At 32.1% G+C, this 21,566-nt stretch overlaps 2 protein-coding genes across 2 annotated transcripts; one reads left to right on the top strand and one right to left on the bottom strand.

Moving 5' to 3' along the window:
• The first annotated feature begins 3,157 nt into the window (after nucleotides 1-3,157).
• LOC126733060 (nucleobase-ascorbate transporter 11) lies at nucleotides 3,158-10,456 on the top strand. The gene is made up of 10 exons (XM_050436179.1): nucleotides 3,158-4,109; nucleotides 5,189-5,286; nucleotides 5,375-5,545; nucleotides 5,978-6,078; nucleotides 6,587-6,722; nucleotides 6,921-6,971; nucleotides 7,583-7,870; nucleotides 8,293-8,527; nucleotides 9,144-9,424; nucleotides 9,935-10,456. Exons 1-10 carry the CDS (start codon nucleotides 3,452-3,454, stop codon nucleotides 10,154-10,156), a joined length of 2,241 nt encoding a protein of 746 aa, XP_050292136.1. The 5' UTR covers nucleotides 3,158-3,451; the 3' UTR covers nucleotides 10,157-10,456.
• Nucleotides 10,457-10,553: 97 nt separating this feature from the next.
• LOC126733059 (putative U-box domain-containing protein 50) lies at nucleotides 10,554-19,581 on the bottom strand. The gene is made up of 8 exons (XM_050436178.1): nucleotides 18,960-19,581; nucleotides 18,770-18,882; nucleotides 18,536-18,663; nucleotides 18,014-18,443; nucleotides 16,850-16,990; nucleotides 16,235-16,774; nucleotides 11,497-12,207; nucleotides 10,554-10,933 (listed from the first exon to the last, which is right to left on the bottom strand). Exons 1-8 carry the CDS (start codon nucleotides 19,123-19,125, stop codon nucleotides 10,727-10,729), a joined length of 2,436 nt encoding a protein of 811 aa, XP_050292135.1. The 5' UTR covers nucleotides 19,126-19,581; the 3' UTR covers nucleotides 10,554-10,726.
• Nucleotides 19,582-21,566: the final 1,985 nt, after the last annotated feature.

Here is a 21,566-nt window from a genome sequence, read left to right as displayed (position 1 = left end):
AGAATCATCATCTACTCGTTTGACTACCACCAACAACACAATGGCTACATTTAACCATAGTTATGACAAAAGTTGTTTAAGCAAGAATAACAAAAAATATAGAATATTTTGTGATAGCTAGGTAAAAAAACAGAAGAAAAAAAAAAGTAAGGACTTGTCTGTTATGTTTATCACAAACTTCAAGAATAATATTTTAGTGGAGTGTCATTTCTTAAAATCTCAAGTAAAGTTGATTCATAATTGAAATGACTTTTAAGAGACATTTGAAATTTTGTCTAAAGGATCATCAAGTATGTTGTTTACTAAAATGATAAATTTCTTGAAATAAGCTTATTGATTTAATTATGATCCAAATTTTAGGAGATTAAAATAATAATTAAAAGTATATGGATTAAATTGTGATAAGGCCAAACTATAAAGGTAAATTGTAATATATATATATATATATATATATATTCTCAGCCAACACTCAAGTGATTTTGATTAATGTGGATGTTTAGGACTTTTTATAAGAGCACTAAAAAAAATATTTTTCTATATTTTAAAATTTAATAATAATAACAATAGGGAATAAAGATTTGAAACTTGATCGTCTCTGTTGAAAACACTACAAAATATTAATTAAATTAAAGTGCTCTATATTTAAAGGGCTTGAAACGTAGTTATGCTATGCTCATATAACCTTGATCTCATTTTGGGTATTTACTTTTCTTTTTTATTCCAAGGGAGAAAAAAAATCAAAAGCGAAATGATGGAAGAAAACTAGAAAAGAAAACTTTGTATTTTTGTAAGATTATTGCGATGCTTCAAATTTAAGACAACCAACTAGCGTAATGGGGTAGTAATGATTAAGGCAAAGAACCAATTTGTCAAAGAGACATTCATGCCCTGGAAGTCCGATTCTAGGTTGCAAGTCACAGATGTAGAGGAAACTCAAAGAATTGCCTAAGCTGAGTTAGGGCCTTATGATACATATATAAAATAATTAGATTGTTATATAACAAATATATCAATATGGAGAAAACTTTTTTTTTTTTTTAAACCCTATCCAATGTAAGGACACGGCTTCTATCCAATACATTAGCACATTAGACTTGTTAAAATATGGACAGGTGATAAATAATTGTTACATATTTACATCTTAACCTGGTGCATTGGACCCAACCCTTGCTTCCAAAGTAAAGACATGAGCCGACGATATTTATTATTGGCCAAAAATAAAAGAGTTGGCGGCAAGGAAAAAAATAAGTTAATTTATTTTATATGAATTCCTCACCAAAGTTCAAACTTTCTAACGTTCCAAGGTTGAGTCAATGTTAAAAAGGAGGAAAGACTTTAATTACTTGAAGAGACCCAAGCAATGGAGATGTAATGTGATTTTTCAACCACTTTATTGTCTTTGTAATTTATATGGATAGCAATGACCAACCTCATAGACTTGTCCCTCAATCCTCATCATCAGCATCTTAATAATATATTGCTATACTAGTCGGCAAAGACAACCAAGCATCTCATCTCTTTCTCATTAGTCCAAGACTGAATAATTTGCATTGCATGAATCCTTATGCCAATTGTATTAAAAGGTCCAAAGTGAATATGACAGAATGAATCTGGCTTTGAAATTTCTTTTTCCAATCAATTCTCTTGGGACCCATTCATTGTGCCAATAATGTGCCTCCCCTTCAGTTGTACTATTTTTGCAGTCGGTATTCAGAGTCATATTGTGCACTGAATTTACTCTATGAGTTTCATAGTAATTCTAACAAAAAGTAACTTAAAATGTAAGAAAACCTTTCCATATGGCTTTAGGCCATTCAGCTTGTTTAAGAGGAGGGGTTAGAATATAAAAATGAAGAGAAGTGAGTAAAAAGGTTGATAATAGGATAGGTGGAGAGTAACTTTATGGATCGGATCGAATCGAATCGAGGATCATTCTTCTTTACATAAAAAGTAGGAACTTGAAAAATAGAAGAATCATCATTTCATTTAAATTGAAAAACAAAACATTTCAAATTGACTACATTTAAAATAGTTTACATTTTTTGTTACAATTTTATGACATGAATCACGATTTTTAATAGCTTTCAAGGGAAGGGAATGAAATGATTTCTATTTCTTGTTTTAATTATTTCATAGTTTCTTGTATCTTATTTGTTAAAAGTGACATAAATTGATAAAAATTCAAATAAAAAACAAGTCTTCTTATGTTGTTGAGAAAAATGTGAGACAAAATGCAAAAAATAAGAAGCTATAAGCTTCCAATCAAATAGAACAAAAGTGTATTTTATCCCAATTCAATTAGTAATTAAAAAAAACTCTTAAAAAAGTAAATGTTTGTAAGTTTCCATTTAGTAACTTAATTATTTGTTAAATGTGAGAAAAAAAGAGTTAGCTCATTTTATTTTATTTATAAAAAAGGATAATTTTGTTAATTTACTGGGAAAATGAACTTTTTGTGAGGGAAATTCATATAACTTAAATTTATTTATTCTATTTGATATTTATTTTTTTGTCTAAACTAGTTTGTAAAAGTATTTATTCAACTCATTTTGTAGCAATTTATAAAGAAAAGTACTACATTTATAATATTTTCACAACAAATTATAGGTGGTAAGTTGCTACTAATTCTAATTTGAATGCAGCACTTAAATTACTTTTTTACCCACTTATAACAATAAATAATAATCTACCACTTAAGATTTGTTGTTAAAATATTGTGGTAATATTTCTCATTCATAAAATCATCTACCTGTATTATTTAAACAAACCAAGTGACCTATTAAATAGGTAATAAGACTAAACATATACTTGAAAATTTTTCTTCCAAACTTGTTAAAAAGTAAACTTTTTCTTTTTTTTCTTCTTTAAGAAAAGCCAAAATTTTTAAAAAGAAAAAAAAAAAAAAAAAAACGGTGGGTGGCTAAACCCAAAAAAAAAAAAAAAAAAAAAAAAAAAAGAAGGAAAAAGTTAGTGGCATCTTTCAGCTGTTAATTTTATCCTCTCAACGGGCAAGAAAAGGGGACATTACAGTAATTTCAATATACCTCCAAACTGAAAGCAACTTGCGAGCGGCAAGGAAAGAGACAAAAGAATCAAAAAGGTTCACGACCTGATTTCAACAAGAAGAAGTAACACTCAAAATTCAAAAGTCTCACTCTCACTCTTTCTTTCACTCCCATTACCATAATAATATCTCTTCCTAACTCTTTTCCTGTTTCGGTTATCAAATACTAATAATAATAATAGCGCTAATAAAACTCATCTAATCTCACTTAACACATTTCCTATACAATCCTCACTCTTTGCTTTGCTTCTACTCTCTCCCTCACACACACACACACACAATTTTTTTTTTTTTTTTTTTTTTTATGCTTTATAGCTTTGCTGTGTGTTGAAAAGTAACGGACTGGGTTTAATTCTTGGAAAGCTGGTAATACCCATTTGAGAAAAAATGAAAAAGAACGCTAAAATGGAAGCTGGGTCGAGTTCACAATTCCCAGACAAGCCGGAGAGAGTGAAGGGTGCTTCCATTTCCTCCAGGCTTGGGTCCATGTTTCCAAAGATCGAGCCTTTTGTGCCAAGAACCGATCACGACCCGAATGACCTGAGATCTTGGGCCAAAAGAACTGGCTTTGTCTCTGATTACTCTGGAGAGACCAGGGCCAGTGCTAGTGACAAGAATGATAGTGCTGGGTTTGATTTGGAGAGAGGTTTTGATCATAGAAACGGTGGGTCGTCTCCCAAAATCGAGATCGACCCGGTTCTGGGCCGGACTAAGCCGAACCAGGGGATTGAGATTGAACCGCTTGTGAAGAATGAGAATCAGAGGAGGAGGAAGCGGGATAAGCCTGTGTTGGGGGATGGAGAAGATGAGAGGAAAGTTGGTTTGAATGGAGTTAATGGGAATGTGAATGGAGTTAATGGGAATGGGAATGGAAATGAAGTCCCAGTAGTTACTCCTTCGGCTGCTGAGGCAAAGAAAGAGGAAGAAGTAGCCGAAAGAGAGGCGAAAATCGAAGTGTATCCAGCACTTGAAGAAGAAGCTCATGGAGGAGGGTGGCGCTTGCCGTCGGAAATGAAATGTGGGCTCAGAGATAATCCTGGTTTTGGTTAGTAATTTAGTATTGTTTTCACTTTTTTTTTTTTTTTTTGAATTATGTTGGTGCTGTGCTTGGGTGGTATATATGGAGTTGCAGTTTCTTATAAGTATTGGTTAAATAAGTATTGGTTAAATGATTAAATTAACCATATTCTAATAGCTTAAGTTATTAGGACAATTGGTAATTTAACATAGTATTAGAGCATGAGTTCTGAAATCGATCCTTGTCTCCTTCACTTTACCTACCATTTAAATTCCCACGCGTTGGGCCTTAACTATTAAAAGTGAGTTTTGGCCCACACGTGAGGGGGAGTGTTAAAAGTATTGATTAAATGATTAAATTTACCATATCTTAATAACTTAAGCTATTAAGACAATCGGTAATTTAACATAGTTACTGCTTACTTGGTAATAAGGTTGATGTTTAATACTTGATACGATAATGCAGTGAGGCAGCTAAAGTGTCCATTCCTATCTTATATAAGTATATAACAGCGGAAGCTGAGAGTAAGAATCCAAATTAGAGTCTAATTGCACTCCAATTTTGTGGCAAATGTCATTTTAATTTTCCTATTATTTGATGGAAATAGTTTCTATATATTAAATACACTCCAATTATATGCCAAGTGAAAAGAATAAATGTGGCGGACCCTGATTAGTCTGTTGAGGATTCATATCCGACCACAAAATTTGGTACTAAGTCTTGTTGTTGTATTTGGCTTGGAGATGAAATCTTATTTTTAAATTGTTAGAGCCAAGGCTGAAAATTGTTAGATCAAGCTAAATTTGTAATTGTACGGGAATTGTAGCTCAAGCCTTTATCATGTAGTTTAGAGAAAGACATAATTAAGAAGTTAAAAAACAATTTCTGGCAATTCCTATGTAGCCTGTGGATCCCTCTCTCTCTCTCTCTCATGTTGCCCCCCCCCCCCCCCCCCTCAAAAATAAAAAAATAAAAAAAATAAAAAAACTGTTATTTCCCTTTTAACATCATAGGAAGGTTTGAATTGCCATTCTTCAAATCCTGTTGGAGTGACTTGCTAGAGTTGAGTACCTTTTCCTGACTCTTATCTGGTTGCTTAACTGCAGTACCATTAATGTATTATGGCCTCCAGCACTATCTATCTTTGGCTGGTTCACTAATATTCATCCCGTTGATAATTGTACCAGCAATGGGTGGAACAGATGTAAGAATCTCTACTATTATCCCTCTAACATCTAGTGGAATTAAATAAGTTGAAGTTACTAATTTTTTTTCTTCATGAACTATGACAGAAGGATACTGCTAATGTGATTTCAACAGTGCTGCTGGTTTCTGGTATTACGACAATACTGCACTCCTACTTTGGCACAAGACTTCCTTTAGTTCAAGGGAGCTCATTTGTATTTCTGGCGCCGGCATTAGTAATCATAAATGCGAAGGAGTATCGAAATCTTACAGAACATGTAAGTTCATAAAAATTAATAAACTTTTCATTCTAATCAGCCAGATATGGTATCTCTGGCACCAGCATTAGTGATCATAAATACTAAGGAGTATTGAATTCTTACTGAACATGTAAGTTCATAACAATAATCAACATTTCATTCTATCTGATGTAAGCTTATATAGCTTTTCCAGGAATACCTTGAACATTCTATATTCCTGATAAATCTTTTGCAGTTATAGGAGATTTACATGATAGTGATAAACATTTTGGTTGGATGGGAATGGCTAGCATCACTGTGATGATTTTTCTGTTAAATCATTTTTGCATATCCATTGATGATTTTTCTTGCATGTCAAACGAATCAGAGATTTTTTAATCCTTGAAAGGATGCCACTTTATTTTGATATGAACTCATCCTTTAGTTTCAATACATTATTTATAACTGCAGAAATTCAGGCACATAATGAGGGAATTGCAAGGGGCAATAATTGTTGGTTCAATATTTCAGAGCATTTTGGGATTTAGTGGTTTGATGTCCCTGTTTTTGAGGTAAATCAAAAGGCCAATTGTGATATCTTTTTTGTCCTCGTCTCAATATTTAATGCTTATGTAAAATGAAGTTCACACACGTAAAAATTCTTGTGCAAACTTTGATCGACTTTTTTGAATGTTTTAGTTTTGCCACTGCTAAGTTCTGTTTTCATGCTTCTTAGGTTGGGTTTCTTTTCTTCTTATCTGATTATGACAATGTAATAAAACACTTGTTAGAATGTAAATTCTTGCACGTTTAGCTTCCTTTTCACATGGAAAGATATCTTGGTTCTTCATAGTTAATATGATGCCATGTGGTTGTAGTAAATAGAAATTTTGATGAAAAAAATATCAATAATGCATCATTAGCTTTCTACTACATTCTCTTTGTAGGGTGCATTAATAATTTTTCAAATTTCCATTTAAGAATTAAAATTTTACTTCAACACTCAAGGTCTGCCAGATCGAGTATCCATGCAATTTGGACCTTGCCTTGTGTGCTCATGTATCTAACAATAACTTGCAGGTTGATTAACCCAGTTGTGGTTGCACCAACTGTTGCTGCTGTAGGTTTAGCATTTTTTAGCTATGGGTTTCCACAGGCTGGTAGTTGTGTGGAAATCAGTATTCCACATATAGTATTGCTTCTTATATTTGCCCTGGTAAGTGATTTTCAACTGATTTAGATCATTCTGTTAAGTATGTCTATATATTTTATAGTTCTATCCTTAGTACTTGCCAAAATTGTTTCAAATATCGACCATATAGAAGAAGTTAAGGGCTCACTTCTTCTTAATTCATTTAAATGCTTTTGTAAAGTGTTCAAATCATTTACTGTTGCACTTTTGTTGTTTGTTTAGTACCTTCGAGGAATATCCATCTTTGGGCATCGTGTATTTCGAATTTATGCGGTATGCTTCTTACCTTTCACTATTATATCTCATGTTGGGAGAATATATTAGTGATTTAAATATATACCTAGTTTTTATATACAGAATATATTGGTGGTTTAAATCTATAGCAAGTTTGTATATGTGCTTTAAATATCAATCATTGTGTACTCTCTATCTTTTATAAGATAGGTTGGTCCGTGTCATAACAATAAATTTTGATACTGTAATAAAAACGTAATTAACCCATCCACGCTTCCAAGAAGCCTTGTTGTAAAACCTTATATATTTCCTTAGTTGGTGGTTTAAATCTATAGCAAGTTTGTATATGTGCTTTAAATATCAATCATTGCGTACTCTCTATCTTTTATAAGATAGGTTGGTCCATGTCATAACAATAAATTTTGATACTGTAATAAAAACGTAATTAACCCATCCATGCTTCCAAGAAGCCTTGCTGTAAACCTTATATATTTCCTTAGTTGATGAGGGTCCATAGCCGACCCCAATTTAAGGGGGCATTAGGGCTTAGTTGGATTGAGCTTTAGTTGATGAGGTACTTTAAATGTTTTTTGTTTGTTGAACGTGGGTATTATTTAATTAATCTTACTGAAATATCTCAATCATTGCAGGTTCCCCTGAGTGTTATGATTATATGGATATATGCCTTCTTTTTGACAGCTGGCGGAGCCTACAATTACAAAGGCTGCAGCCCTGACATTCCCAGTTCAAATGTCTTAATAGATGCATGCAAAAAGCATGCATATACTATGAAGCATTGCAGAACTGATGTTTCAAATGCATGGAGAACTGCTGAGTGGGTCAGAGTTCCCTACCCTTTACAATGGGGTATCCCTATCTTCCATTTAAGGACTTCCATGATAATGATCATAGTGTCGCTGGTTGCATCAGTGGATTCGGTAGGTTGCTTATATTCAGTGCACACAAAATAAGTAAATATTTGTTGTTGTTGTATTCCCCAACCCGCCCCCCCCCCCCCCCCCCCCCCCCCCCCCCCCCCTGGGGCAGTCCTCACAATTCATGCCCATGAGGCACGAAGTGCCACATTTTACAGAGGGCTTTCTCACTGTAGGAGAACAGTGCTATGTTTTGAATTGCTAAGCCATCTCTTTTATGGAAATTATGGAAGTGCCAAATGTGGCATGACTTCCTGTAGTCATGAAACTCTTGTGACTTCATTTGTTGAAGAAAGTAGAATATTAGAGCTTGCAAAAGCACTATTATTTAAGTAATTTTTTTTATTTCTTCATGCAAGAGCACTAAATAAACATGGAGATGGAATTATTATTTTGATACTGATGTGGTGCAACAACCAAACCAGGTTGGAACCTATCACTCCGCATCTTTGCAGATTAATTCAAAGGCCCCAACTCCAGGAATTGTGAGCAGAGGAATTGCGTTGGAGGGCTTATGCAGTATATTGGCAGGACTTTGGGGTTCGGGAACTGGATCAACAACCTTGACAGAAAATGTGCATACCATTGACATGACAAAAGTGGCTAATAGAAGGGCAGTGGAAGTTGGTGCGGGTTTCTTGATCCTCTTCTCCTTCGTAGGTAAGCATCCTAAATCTAAGAAAACCCAATATTGAGACTGAAATCCTTCTATATATGCATGTTCATGAGGCCTACAGATGGTCATGATATGTCCAGATTAAGTCCAAGCCAATCTGTCAGGTTTGATACCTGAAAGTATAGGAGTTTTCTTTATTCTTAGTTGGATTCTATATTTTAATTCTCTTTGTTGACTAATGTAACTTGGTTATTATCATCCATGAGTTGTTTCTTTTGGTTAAATTACACTCAACTCTCTCAAAGTTAAGGGAAATATCAAAAACCTCTTATTTTCATTAAGACAACCCACTGAGTTTTTGATATTGTATTAATATATCCCCTACAACCATTTGTGTCATTATAAATTGAGTCAAAATACACATTTTTGAAATTGAAATCTCATTCAAAATTACTTCAAATAGTGTGTACTAACCAAGCTGATTATATGATAAAGAAAAACAAAATAAAGTAATAACCTCGGGGGCTAGTGTAATTTAAGAAAAAAGGAGGGTGTTTTGGCATTTCTCCAAACCTCAAGGGAGGTTGGTTTCATTTATCCTAATCTTTTGTAGCTTTAATTAGGATTAATTGCATTCATTTCTTTACTTCTATTTGATAGGAAAAGTGGGTGCACTTCTTGCTTCTATACCACTGGCAATGGCTGCTTCCATACTGTGCTTCATGTGGGCCCTTATTGTGGCATTGGGTCTGTCAACTTTGCAGTACGGTCAAACAACAAGTTTTAGAAACATTGCAATAGTTGGTATTTCATTGTTCCTTGGGTTATCTATCCCTGCCTATTTCCAACAGTATCAACCTGAATCCAGCTTGATACTGCCAAGTTATTTCGTTCCTTATGCAGCAGCATCAAATGGACCTGCCCACACTGGGAGTCAAACAGTAAGTTGCTCTTACCTTTTGCTTAACATAGTTTTAAGCGCACAACTTCATTTAAAGCGTAGTCATTTGAATCAGCTTCCCTTCCCAATCAAAAGGAAAAAAAGGGAGGAACTTCAATCAAAAGTGATTATTTAAACTTTGAGGTCGTAAAGTTATCTAAATAACTGAGCTTATATAACATGATATGAGCAATTTCATGCTGACTTGATTATTGGAATACTCAGACATTAGGAAATACAAAAAGCAATTCTAATAATCTGCATTTTTGGCTAAAATAAATTTGATGTTAAAGATGGTGAACTAATATTTTCTGATAAAATCCTTCTAATAGGTATGTAAAAGAGATATTGACATAACTCTAATCACTGTAACCTTAGATTGAAGGAAGAAAATAGGAGCTTTTCTTGACTATTATTCACTTATTGAATTTTTGAATGTCATTTCTTGTTTCCCTTGTTCCTATGATAAAGAAGAGCTAATCTGTCATTATCTTCATTGGGTATGTTTCAGCTTGATTTTGCAATAAATGCACTTATGTCTTTGAACATGGTGGTGACGTTCTTGGTGGCATTTGTACTAGACAACACTGTCCCAGGCAGCCGGCAAGAGAGGGGGGTGTATATATGGTCACGTCCTGAAGAAGTTGCAAGTGACCCATATTTCCTCTCAGACTATGCTCTTCCAAAAAGAGTTGCCAAATGGTTTCGTTGGGCAAAATGTTTGGGGGTGTGATTAGCAGACAATAGGATTAGCAGCCACTATTAGGAGATTTCTCTGCTTAAATATCACTTCCTAGATTTTTTTTCTTTGGGGTGGGAAAACAGTGGAGATATAGTATAGCTGAAATGAAGAAATTGGATAGTTCAGCATACATAGCAATAGTTTTTTTCTACACGGAATTTGAAATTTCATATTTTATCAAATCAATAAAAATGTGAAATTGCTTGTTATAATTGAGACAAACAAGGATGATTCCAAATTATAGCAATTGTAAAATATTCTTTCTAATAGCTATTTTTGGACCCTTTTTAAGTTTTGTTTCCCTCTTGTTTCTACATTGAATCTAAGAAAATTGGTCTTAATGGTCCATCTTAACACTTAAACCAATCAAAATAGTGACTTTAAAAAGTTGGTAAATCAAAGTAACACTTTGTATCTGAGAAGTTAATTACTTACACTGAAGCCTTAAACACGCGTACTCTTTCTCTTGAACAACCTCAGGTCATTGACCAAATTAGAAGTGGAAAAGAATGAACAAAGCTCAATTTGCTCTTTGTTTGTACAAATTAAATACAAAACAAATCATTGTATTGATGAACCTCTTCTTGATGTTTTATTTTGCCAATCCTGAATGAGGGAACGAAGGGTGCGATTAGGAGTAAGGTCGGTGTGAATGAGGCGCAAGTTTGTCATGGGTGAAGTATCATGCCCTGTTGATAGCCATTCACTTATGGCTTCTAGCTCATATGAAAATCCATCAGCTGCCACATGTGGGTCCTTCATTATATCCTGCACCCAAATATATAGATCTCATTTATCAAATACAATGGATATATGGGTTGATTGAAACATTATTACTTTCTTATTTTTCCCAATATCCATTATACCAAACCTCCTAATTTGACATAATAATAATAATAATAATAATAATAATAATAATAATAAAATTCCAACTTTGGGTCTTTACTCTTTACCAACTAAGTTCATTATTTTATTTTATTTTTTTTAAGGATAAGACTTGGATCCAATACTCCTATGCACTAAAACTTGACACAATATGAATACATGATAATATATGCGAACATGTGATAACATGTATCCGTATCGTATCAGATTCAATGCACTAAAGTGTATCGTATCGGATTTAGTGCATTGAATTGTTAGAGTCATGAGTTATGCTATGTCCTTTTGAAGTGAGTGGCAACACTATGAGTGTGTGAAATCTTTGGTGAAATTTTCAGTGCTTGTAGAGGAAAAGTGGGCCCGAGTTAGGCCCAAACATTGTCCCAAGTTCTTAAGTCTATATGTACTACATGTTGAAATTGGTTTGGAAAAAGGGTTAAGAGGCGAACCTGAAATATGGGGCAAATGAAAACTCTGGGTACATCGTCTGTATCATCGTCATTACTCACTACCTGAGGCCCACCTCTTGCCATTAGAGCATCAGCCCTATACTTAATTTTATTGAGATTTTCCATTACCCTAGAAATGTTCAAATCAGTATTGGGCTCACAATCAATGGACAAACACCTCAAAGCTAAGCCCGCAAATTCCTCTGCCAAATCCAAAGGCCAATCTCCAGCAGTTTCGTCCACATTCTGGACCAGGGCTGCCTTATCCAATGTCATTGCCTCCTTAACAAGCCCAGCCCAATTTTTCCCAGTCAGTAGCTCACACATTACAACCCCAAAAGCCCGAATGTCCAATCCCACATCGGATGCATATTCATCACGGTCTTCTTGTGAGAACTCATAACCACTGATCTTTGCAACATGATTTCGATCAAGGAGGATACTGGATGTTGAAAGGTGGCCATGAACCATTGGCCTGGGCTGAATCAAGTGAAGGAAGACCAAGCCCAAGCAAACTTGGACCGCAACACGGACCCGGTCATGCCATCGAAGGGCCCGACTTCTTGTCCTAAAGCTACTTCCATGGGAGGAAAATAACATGTCTCGTAGGCTACCATTGTGCATGTATTCAAACACCATGCATTTTAGCTCCAAACAAAAACCAACCATGGCTACCAAATTTGGGTGTCGAATATGGCCAAGCAGATTCACCTACACATAAGGAGTCGATCTCAGTCAAATTAACAAATCATAGAAGAAGAAAAAAAATATGTATAGATTTTCTAGAAACTTTCTAAAAATAAAAAATGGATAACATACATCAATATCATATATTTACTATAATAAGATAAAATTTATGTCCCATAAATAGTAGTTGCATGAAATGGATGTCCTCTAGACGGAGAAGATATGTCATGAAACAACTTTCTCACAATATGAGATATCCACGCATGCGAGAGAAATGTCTTATAATACTGTCTGATCCTTATTACTGAGAACCATTCTGCAAACTATTAGTTGTTATCAAACATGTTTATACAGTATATCTCTAATCATTGACCTCAACATTGCAGCCCTGTTGATTCATTGAATAAGATCTCTTTTTTTTCTTTCACAGTTTCATCTTGGAGAACTCTGAAAGAATTATTCTTTCGGTAAGCTCTGACCACTATGTTACATCTTTTAGAAAAACAACAAAAGTTGCGGCTTGACTTTGCAAATTCCTTTTTATTGATTATTGGTTTGAATTTTTCTACCAAAGTGATGGGTGCAAAATTCTTACTCTACAGTGCTGCTACCCAAGATTGTGACATGCTTGAATATCGTTGTTACTAATCTATAGTCAATTAATGTAATCATCCACCAATTTTAATTTGATTCAATTCGAAATTTTCAAACACTACAGTACAAATGATCTAATTGGTGTAATAACCTATTCCTAAACAGAGTTAATTCAATCAACAACAGTAATTTGGAATGTATTTGTTGACAGACTGCCATCTTTGATGCTTTCTTAATTACTGGAGAAGTCTAAATATATAGCATCGGTCAACACAGAGACAAATTAAGAAAAAAGAAAAGGAAGAATGAGGACCCATATATCATATCTACAACAAAACACAAGAAATCAACTATAGCTAATCCTTGGTCAATAAAATCATACTGCCATTAAGGACCTCGGGATGGTAGATATTTATAAAAATATTAAATATTATAATATAGTTAAAATAAGCAGATTCATGGTGAGTCATAAAATGCTACCAAACAGCAATCGATTGGAAATGACACAAATTTCTACTGCATAGTTTATTGCTTGGCTTCGAGTAACAAATTTTTAGTCATAACAATACAACAGCTTGTAAGACACTATTTTTCCTTTTATTCTCATTTCTCAGTTTTATGTAAAAGGCCATATCTAAGTCATCTGATCTTAAGCATAAATAATAGCCGCCTCTGTCAGTTCTCAAAAGGTCATCTCTATAAATAATTTAGTATTGTTACGTTTTAAGTTCAAAATTACTAATACTCTATTGTAATAAAAATTATATTGATTTCTTACGTGAATATAATTTACTTTAACTGAAATTCTATTACCAAATTTTTAATAAGTTTAAAATAGTAAAATGCTACTCCGATTAAAATTCTATTACAGAAAATTTCTAGAATTTTATTTTTAAAAAGTTTCATTTTTAATATACATAATTTTAATAATATAAAATATTTTTTTATTTAAATTATAGAAATTGGGTATTACATATCATGCTTGCATGGTATAGTTTAAGGTAAGCATTATATGTTGTAGGAATAGGACATGCTTTTGCTATGTGATACACTAAAAGAACATATAAACTTTCAATATACTTTTTTAAAGAAATTGAAATTATGGTCTTGATAAAAATTCAATTACCAAAAGTTTAATAAGTCTAAAAGAAGTTTTATCATTTATTGAAATTGCTGTATAATTTAAATTATAACTTTTGGTTTTAATAAAGTATTAAACCTACACAAACCTAAAGGGTTGGTCTAATGGTTCCTAAAGTCTCATAATATCTCTAAGTGAACCTTTACCTAATACCTTGAGGTTGTCTCCAAAGAAATTCCTCTATGTAATTATTTGGTGTGCATTTGTGAAATGAGAGACTATACACACTTAAAGGAATAATCAAACCCTCCAAGGACTTTGGACACCCTCGTTAGCAAAACAAAACAAAATAATTCAACAAAATAATTCTCAGAGCTAGATGATGTGCTTTTGGCACATAACACTTTAAACTATTTTTTGTTCTTTAATTTGTACAATTTATTTTATTGTTTAATTTAAAATTAAATTATAGAAATATTTTCTTTCATTTGGTTTTTAATTAATCTGTGCATCATACAAGTATATTCCTAATGCAACAATGTTATATGATAAAAATTATATGTTATACATTGTGGTTGCGCTAAGTGATCGTTATTTTCCCATGCGTAGACGATCTTTTATTATGAAAATAGTTTGTTCCAGGTAAAGCTAGCTATAAAATTATTTAGATGTTTAAGTGTGTGTTTGGATTGGGCGTTTTGCCCAATCCATGTGTTCTACGTTTTTTTTAGTGGATCCCATGGGTACTGTTCACGTACCACCAAACTCAGCAAAACATAGATTTCTAAGTAAATTTGGGTCCCATAACACTATTCACACATTTAAAAATTATTTTGCTATAATATTTTCAGCAATAAATTTTCAGTTTTCAGCAAATAAACAATATTCAAATTCACCCTAAAAGACCATTTCAATTAAAATTTTATTATCAAAAGTTTGAAGAAGTTGAAAAAAAAAATGTTCATTATTTATTTATAATTATTTCAGTCATAATTTTTTTTTTAATAAAAGCTTATATTACACAATGTGTTTTTGTCAACTTAAAATGATTTATTTCTTTCATTTTCATTGTCTGCTATTTGATTTCATCATTCAATTTCAATGATAATATTAATTTGTTAATTTACATAAAATTTCCATTTGATCCTTGAATCACACAGATACATTATTAGTGAATAACCAAAATAGAGCCCGTTAATTTAAGAAAGAAGGAAAAGAGTGAGAGAAAAAAACCTACATATTAAATTTTTTAGAAGTAACCATCATATAATAGATGCAATAGATTTAAAATCCCATTATATCTAAGAAGAGAAATCTAAGGCAAGTACTAAACTAATATTAATTTAACATATTTGAAGAAATTATAAAGTGTTTATTAAATTTGAGGTAATCAACTTTTTGCGTGAGTTGGAATTTGATCAACCATTTTAATATTGCTTGAAAGATTTTTTATTTTTAAATGCTTTTATATATATGTGTGTGTGGGTCAACTAATTCTAAATATATTTTTTTTTTTTGAGAAAAGTCAATACATAAAAAATAATTAAAACTGTAAACAACTATAATTTTCCCAAATTTTTTTTTTGAGTAAAATAATTTTCCCAATTAATTTAAGAAAGAAAGGGAACAAGTCTGCTTACCCAAAAATAATGCAACAAGTCAATATATATTTCATTTAATGTCATGAATAATATACTAAAACATTTTAGCCTGTTTTTTTAAAATCATATTTAGTTATAATCAATTTAAGTCAAACACCACAAGTAAATCCATATTTAAAGATATCAAATAATATGTAAAACTTATCCAGAGTTTATTAAATTTTAGCAATCGATTCAAATCAAATTTTTTTGCACTAATCGTATTTGATCAATATTTTTTATATTGCTTGAGAGTTGAAACCAATTAACTTAAGGATTATATAGAATGAAGATATTATTATATATTTTCTTATTTTTCTTTAATGCAATTTATAAATTTCTTGCATCTATCTACACAATGTATTCTTTTATACCATGAATAATGAATTTGCCTGTCACACGTTCACGGTTATCCTGCTTGTTGTTCCTAAAATAAGCTCTAAAAAAAAGGGTGTGCTTGGTTAGTCGAAAATGTTCCTATTTTGTCCTTCATACTTTCAAAAACCAAAGATTTTTGGCCTAAAAGTAAGCGATTTCAAGAGGTGTTCACTGTTTATTTTATATTTGAGAAAGCACTCTTCATTATATTTTAAGAATGCAAAACACCTGGATAGAGAAGAAAATACTATTTTTTATGACATAGTCCAATGAAAGTTATGACAGCTACAAAAGACAATTTCTAGGCATAGAGATGAATCATGAATAAGACATTGTATTAAAAAGAAGTGAATGTTACCTTAGCATGGAAAGCTTCGTCTGATAGTTCAGTTGATGAGTTGAGTGTTTTGATTGCAACTGTGCCATGTTTCATGCGCCCTTTATACACACCGCTCCAATCTCCTCCAGATTTCAATCTCAAACTCTCTGAAAACTCACGAGTGGCTAATCTGATCTCTTCAATTGTGTACTCCCTATAACCACAACTCAATTCGTTCACTTTTGCAACCATGCTAATTGCATCTTTTTCTCTGCAAAACTCAATCCTCCTGTTAAGCACATCTCTCTGTCTCCTCAATTCCTCGATGTCCCTAACCATCTCGCCCCTTGTCCTTACCGCCTTTTCTAGCTGAGCCTCGGCATGAGTTTTTGCCAATGTGGAAATTTGGAGCTTGTTAGAGAGCTCGTTTTGGAGTTCTACAAGTGAACCTAGCCTACTCTTGCTTTCTTCAATGTCGTTTACTACTTCACTCATGTGTTCTTTTTCGGCCTCTAATTCCTTCTCCATCTCCATTCGCATTTTAACTTCTTCCTTTATCCAACCTTCAAGTTCTTCAGTCTACATAACATGAAGGATGTTAATAAGAAAAGAGAAATGCTTTGTCAAATAGGAAACTAAGAGATTATGTATTACCCGCTGACTGCATAAAGAAAGGATCCATTGAGCTTTTGAATGCCTTTCAACGTTTTCCTTAGCTTCTTCTCTCTTCATTTGGACTGTTTGCTGAGCTTCACTAATTTTTCTTCTTAGAGATTCAATTTTTTCTGCGAGACTCTGATAGTTTACCATTTTTTTTTAGTATTAGAAAATCTGTATAACCATGAAATGCTATTGAAAGTTGAAACTAATAATAAAAATAATTTATATGATTATGAAGAAAACAAAGAATACATTTCCTATAAAGACCAAAAGGGAGAGGATAAAAGGAGAGAGAAAGAGACTTCAAATATTTATTTTGGTTTAGAAGTTTCTTAGTATCATAACAAAGGGGCGGGCATCAAAGAACAAAGCATGAATTTTTAAATATCATCCAAAATGCTAAAAGCAGTTCAACTAACATTCTCTAGTGTTTTTCATAAAAAAAGTTCAAGGTTCAAATCCCTCCGTCCCGTTGTTGTAACTATCGAATTATCAACCAACAAAAAAATTTAAAAAAAAAAATCTAAGATGTAAAAGAATCATTCATGACAATAATGTAGGCAAATATCATCCAAGATTGAAAAAGAATAATTCATGAAAATAATGTAGGCAAATTATTTGCTTTTTTTTATTGGAAAGGTAATTAAAAAATTACTAATTCTAAGTAAAAATTTAATATTTTGCATATATATACATAGAAGATAATATAGCAGCAGCACATGATTTGATATGATAAAGATAAAGCACCTAATTAAGCAGTAAGAGTTTAATTTCTTGACTTTTCGCAAAAAGGCAAAAAAAAAAAAAAACATGGAACTAGAAAAATAAATAAATCAAAGAATAGACCATAACAGGGACCCCAGTTTTTAGGGACAGGTAACACATGTGAAAATGACAGTGGTACCCTAGCATCCAAATTCTATCAATATCACATGGCTGGTATAGTCAAAAGAAGGATAAGCCGAGTAAAATTTTCATCGCTGCAAAAAAGCGAAGTGGACTTGTCGAACTAAGACATCATATTCTTTACAACCACTCCAAGTCCAATCTAGGACAAGAACAATTTTATTTTATTTTTTTATATAAATAAAAATAGTTGCAATTATAGCCACATATTGCAAAATTAAAAAAAAAAAAAAAATGATATTTTAGAATTACCAGATTAGAATCAGTGTATTCCGGCATATCTGACTCCGTTGGACTATTGTTGTCTAGATCATGATTATTATCTTCATCCAAATCTGAAGACACCAAAAGCTGGAAATAATTTTCAATTTCTCCGACATGGGTTTCCCACTGATTTTGTGAATTGCGTGTGTCCAAATCCATTGAGGAAGTGGGTGAGAAACGAGAATTCTTTTTTGACGAATGACCTGAAGGATCAGTGAAAATCTTTTCTATCCAATCTTTGATAGAAGTTTTGTCTTTCACTTTTCCTACCACAACTCCCTGATCATCTTCCATGATTCCTTCATCATTTTGTCCTTTGAGGAACACTTGCTTTCCTCCACAGATTATGTAAAACTCGCAAAAATCAGGCTTGTTTTGAAAAACGTAGAATGACCCACTAATCGTGCTCTTTGATTTCCTATAGATACAAAGATGTATGATTGAATTAAACCACTGAAGTCATTAAAATCAACCAAATTCATCTAATTAGTACATAAAAGTAGTACATACCAGGATGAGGACTTCATGAATGTAAACCCCATGACTAATTTGGTTATTTCGAGTTCAGAAATCAAATCAAGAATGAGTTTTTGAATAGGTTCATCATTTTTCTTGACTTTCAATATCTCAGCCTTTACCTAAAAAGAAAAGGAAGATTTCTGAGAAGTATTAACTGGAGGTAAAATATATAGCAACAAGATCCAAAAATCTCAGCAACCATTACAGAAGCATAAAAACCCGAACCTTGCCACAGAAAGCTATGTACTGGGAAAGAAACTTGTCAATCTTTTTCTGCTCAAACTTCTTTAAAACTTCCAGTTTTTCTTCACTTACAGCACTAGCAGGAAGCTTGCCAACTGAAACATAAACATGAAATTAGTAAAACCCAATTGAAACGCAAAGCATAACTTAAAAGTCAAATTGAATAACTTACATGGGGTGTAAACATATTCCTTGGAAATGTTGTTAGTAACATGGAGAATAACGATGGAGATTGGATGAGAACTCCATTTTCTAAGCGTCCACTCTAAGGTCTTGAATCCATCTTGTAGATCATTTCCAACAGCGACATAGACCTTCTCTGCTGGAGTATTATCCATTGGTTACTTACTATGACCCTTCAAATTTGCTGGAAAAACAAGAAGAATCTGACTTAATTATCCATTGAGTTTAGACAATTCCAGAAAGACCCATCACCGGAAAAGGACTTGAAAAGTTGTTGAGGTAAGCAAATCAGTGTAAAACGTGTTGAAGGAAGGAATAAATGTGTAAATTTTGTGGAAAGTGATGAAGAATAGGCAGCGGTGGATTGAATTCCTAAAAAGAGAGGTACTTGTGAAGATTTCAATGGGACATGGGAAATTTTTATGTTTGTTTAAGAAGGTAGGAGTAGGACGGCCTCGGTTGGACTTTTTTGTATGGTCTAGCAAGAAAAGCAAGGTTGGTTTTGGGTCCTCATCCTCGCTTACTAAATGGAATGTCTTTGCCAGTCTCAGCCTTGAATCTTCTTGGTATTTTCATGAACCCTCTTTGGTCCAAGTTTCTTTATTTTATGTCCTTTGATTGCTGAATAACTAAATTGAGATGATTAGCATAAGTAGCTATTTTCAGGCTTGTTAAAGTAAAACAAGCTAAGACAGGACTAGAAGTACATGTTTAGGATTGTTCATTTATACAAAGTCAAGTTCAAACTTAGTACCAAATTAAATTATATATAGAAGTTAATTTGGTTCTTTTTTCTTTTCTTTTTGTTGAACAAGCTCAAAATTTTGTTTATGAAATATTTGATTAATTTATTACTTTTCCTTGTACATTAAGTTACGACTAAAATTGTTTACCTAACTATAAATCTATGCTAATATTCTACCAAAAAAAAAATCTATGCTAATAATTAATAACTAAATTAGAGGTGAAATTAAATTGTTTGGGTTAATTGAATCTAATGATTTTCATTTATAAACTTTAAATATATATATATATATATATATCTTCACTAACATTGAAGGGTAAATTGTAAATTACACCCCTAAAATTTAGGAGTGTTTGGATTTTACCTCCTCAAGTTTCAAAATTTGGATTTTACCCCTTAAAGTTTGAAGGTGTTTGGATTTTACATTCTGATATTTTAGAATTTGGATTTTATCTTATAAAATTTGGGGGTGTTTGGATTTTACACCCCCAAATTTTGAAAATCTATGGTGTAAAATCCAAACACCTCCAAAATTTATGAAATAAAATCCAAACACCCCTAAAATTTTGAGGGTAAAATCTAAATTCTGAAGTGTCAGAGTGCAAAATCCAAACACTCCCAAACTATAGGGGGTAAAACTCAAATTTTGAAATTTCAAGAAGTAAAATTCAAACACTTCTAAACTTTAGGAATGTAATTTGCAATTTACCCAACATTGAATTATTAAAAGTTACATAGAATTTTTACTACAAAAATAGACTATTTATTTTATCAATAAATAACAAAATAATAATTTAATATCATATGAAATTGTTTATAAGCTTAAACAATCCAATTTTAAATTTACATAATTATATTTTTATAATTGTATAATTATAAACTTATAATATTATGTATACTTAAATATAGTCATGATATATACAAGGACGAAGTTTGGTAACAAACTTAATTGTAGCTTAAGGCTACAACTTCACTTAATATCTTTTTATTGGATGTGAATTTTGACAAATTCACCATTGAACTACATTTTCTTATTATATTCTCCATGATTGCAAAATTTTAAAAAAAAAATCAACGATTAATAGGTATGTCATTAATCACGTATTTAAATTTCAAGTTTTTATAATATAAAATTATGCATAAAAAATAAATTTATGGATTGAATAGTAAATAACATCTGGTGAATTTGTCAAACGTAGGATAGTGTCTCACTTAATACTTTTATTGGATGTGATTTTTGATTATTAGAATTTTTTTAATAATCGAAACATAAGATTAAGTTTGTCTCATTTGGTAAATAAACAAGCATAAAGAAGTTATTTTTTTGTTGAGCCTAATCTATTTATAAACAACTTAGTTCCTTTACTATTTTAACTGTATATATTCACTTGAAGAGAAATTCTCACACTTTTATTGGGAAATATTTTAATCTTTAAAGACTTAAATAACTTAAATCTTTACTCACTATAATGTGAGACACTTGATTATTCATATTAAATCAAGTGTTTATAATATGCAAAAGTATGTTTTGATTATGTAAGACGTCAAGGTAATGGGGTGGTTCATGCTTTGGCTTGAAGAGCGAAAACGACACTTCCTTTTCTAGCCTAGATGGAAACTATACCACTAAACATTCGCAATAGCTTTGTAAAAAAATTTACTTCATAGTTTGAGTAAAAGTTCGCAATTTTGATTCTTAAAATAATAATAATAACTCTCACTTCTTCCTTGATGGACATTGTCTCAAGTAATTTATCATTCAAGGAGAAATTTGGATAATAACTTCGCAAATATATAAATTAATGATAGGAGTCTGTGCATTAATTCCTTTTAGGATGGTAGCTTAGAGCT

This window comes from Quercus robur, chromosome 6, assembly GCF_932294415.1.
Source record: "Quercus robur chromosome 6, dhQueRobu3.1, whole genome shotgun sequence".
Classification (NCBI taxonomy): domain Eukaryota; kingdom Viridiplantae; phylum Streptophyta; class Magnoliopsida; order Fagales; family Fagaceae; genus Quercus; species Quercus robur.
This window is presented reverse-complemented; position numbering and strand designations above follow the sequence as displayed.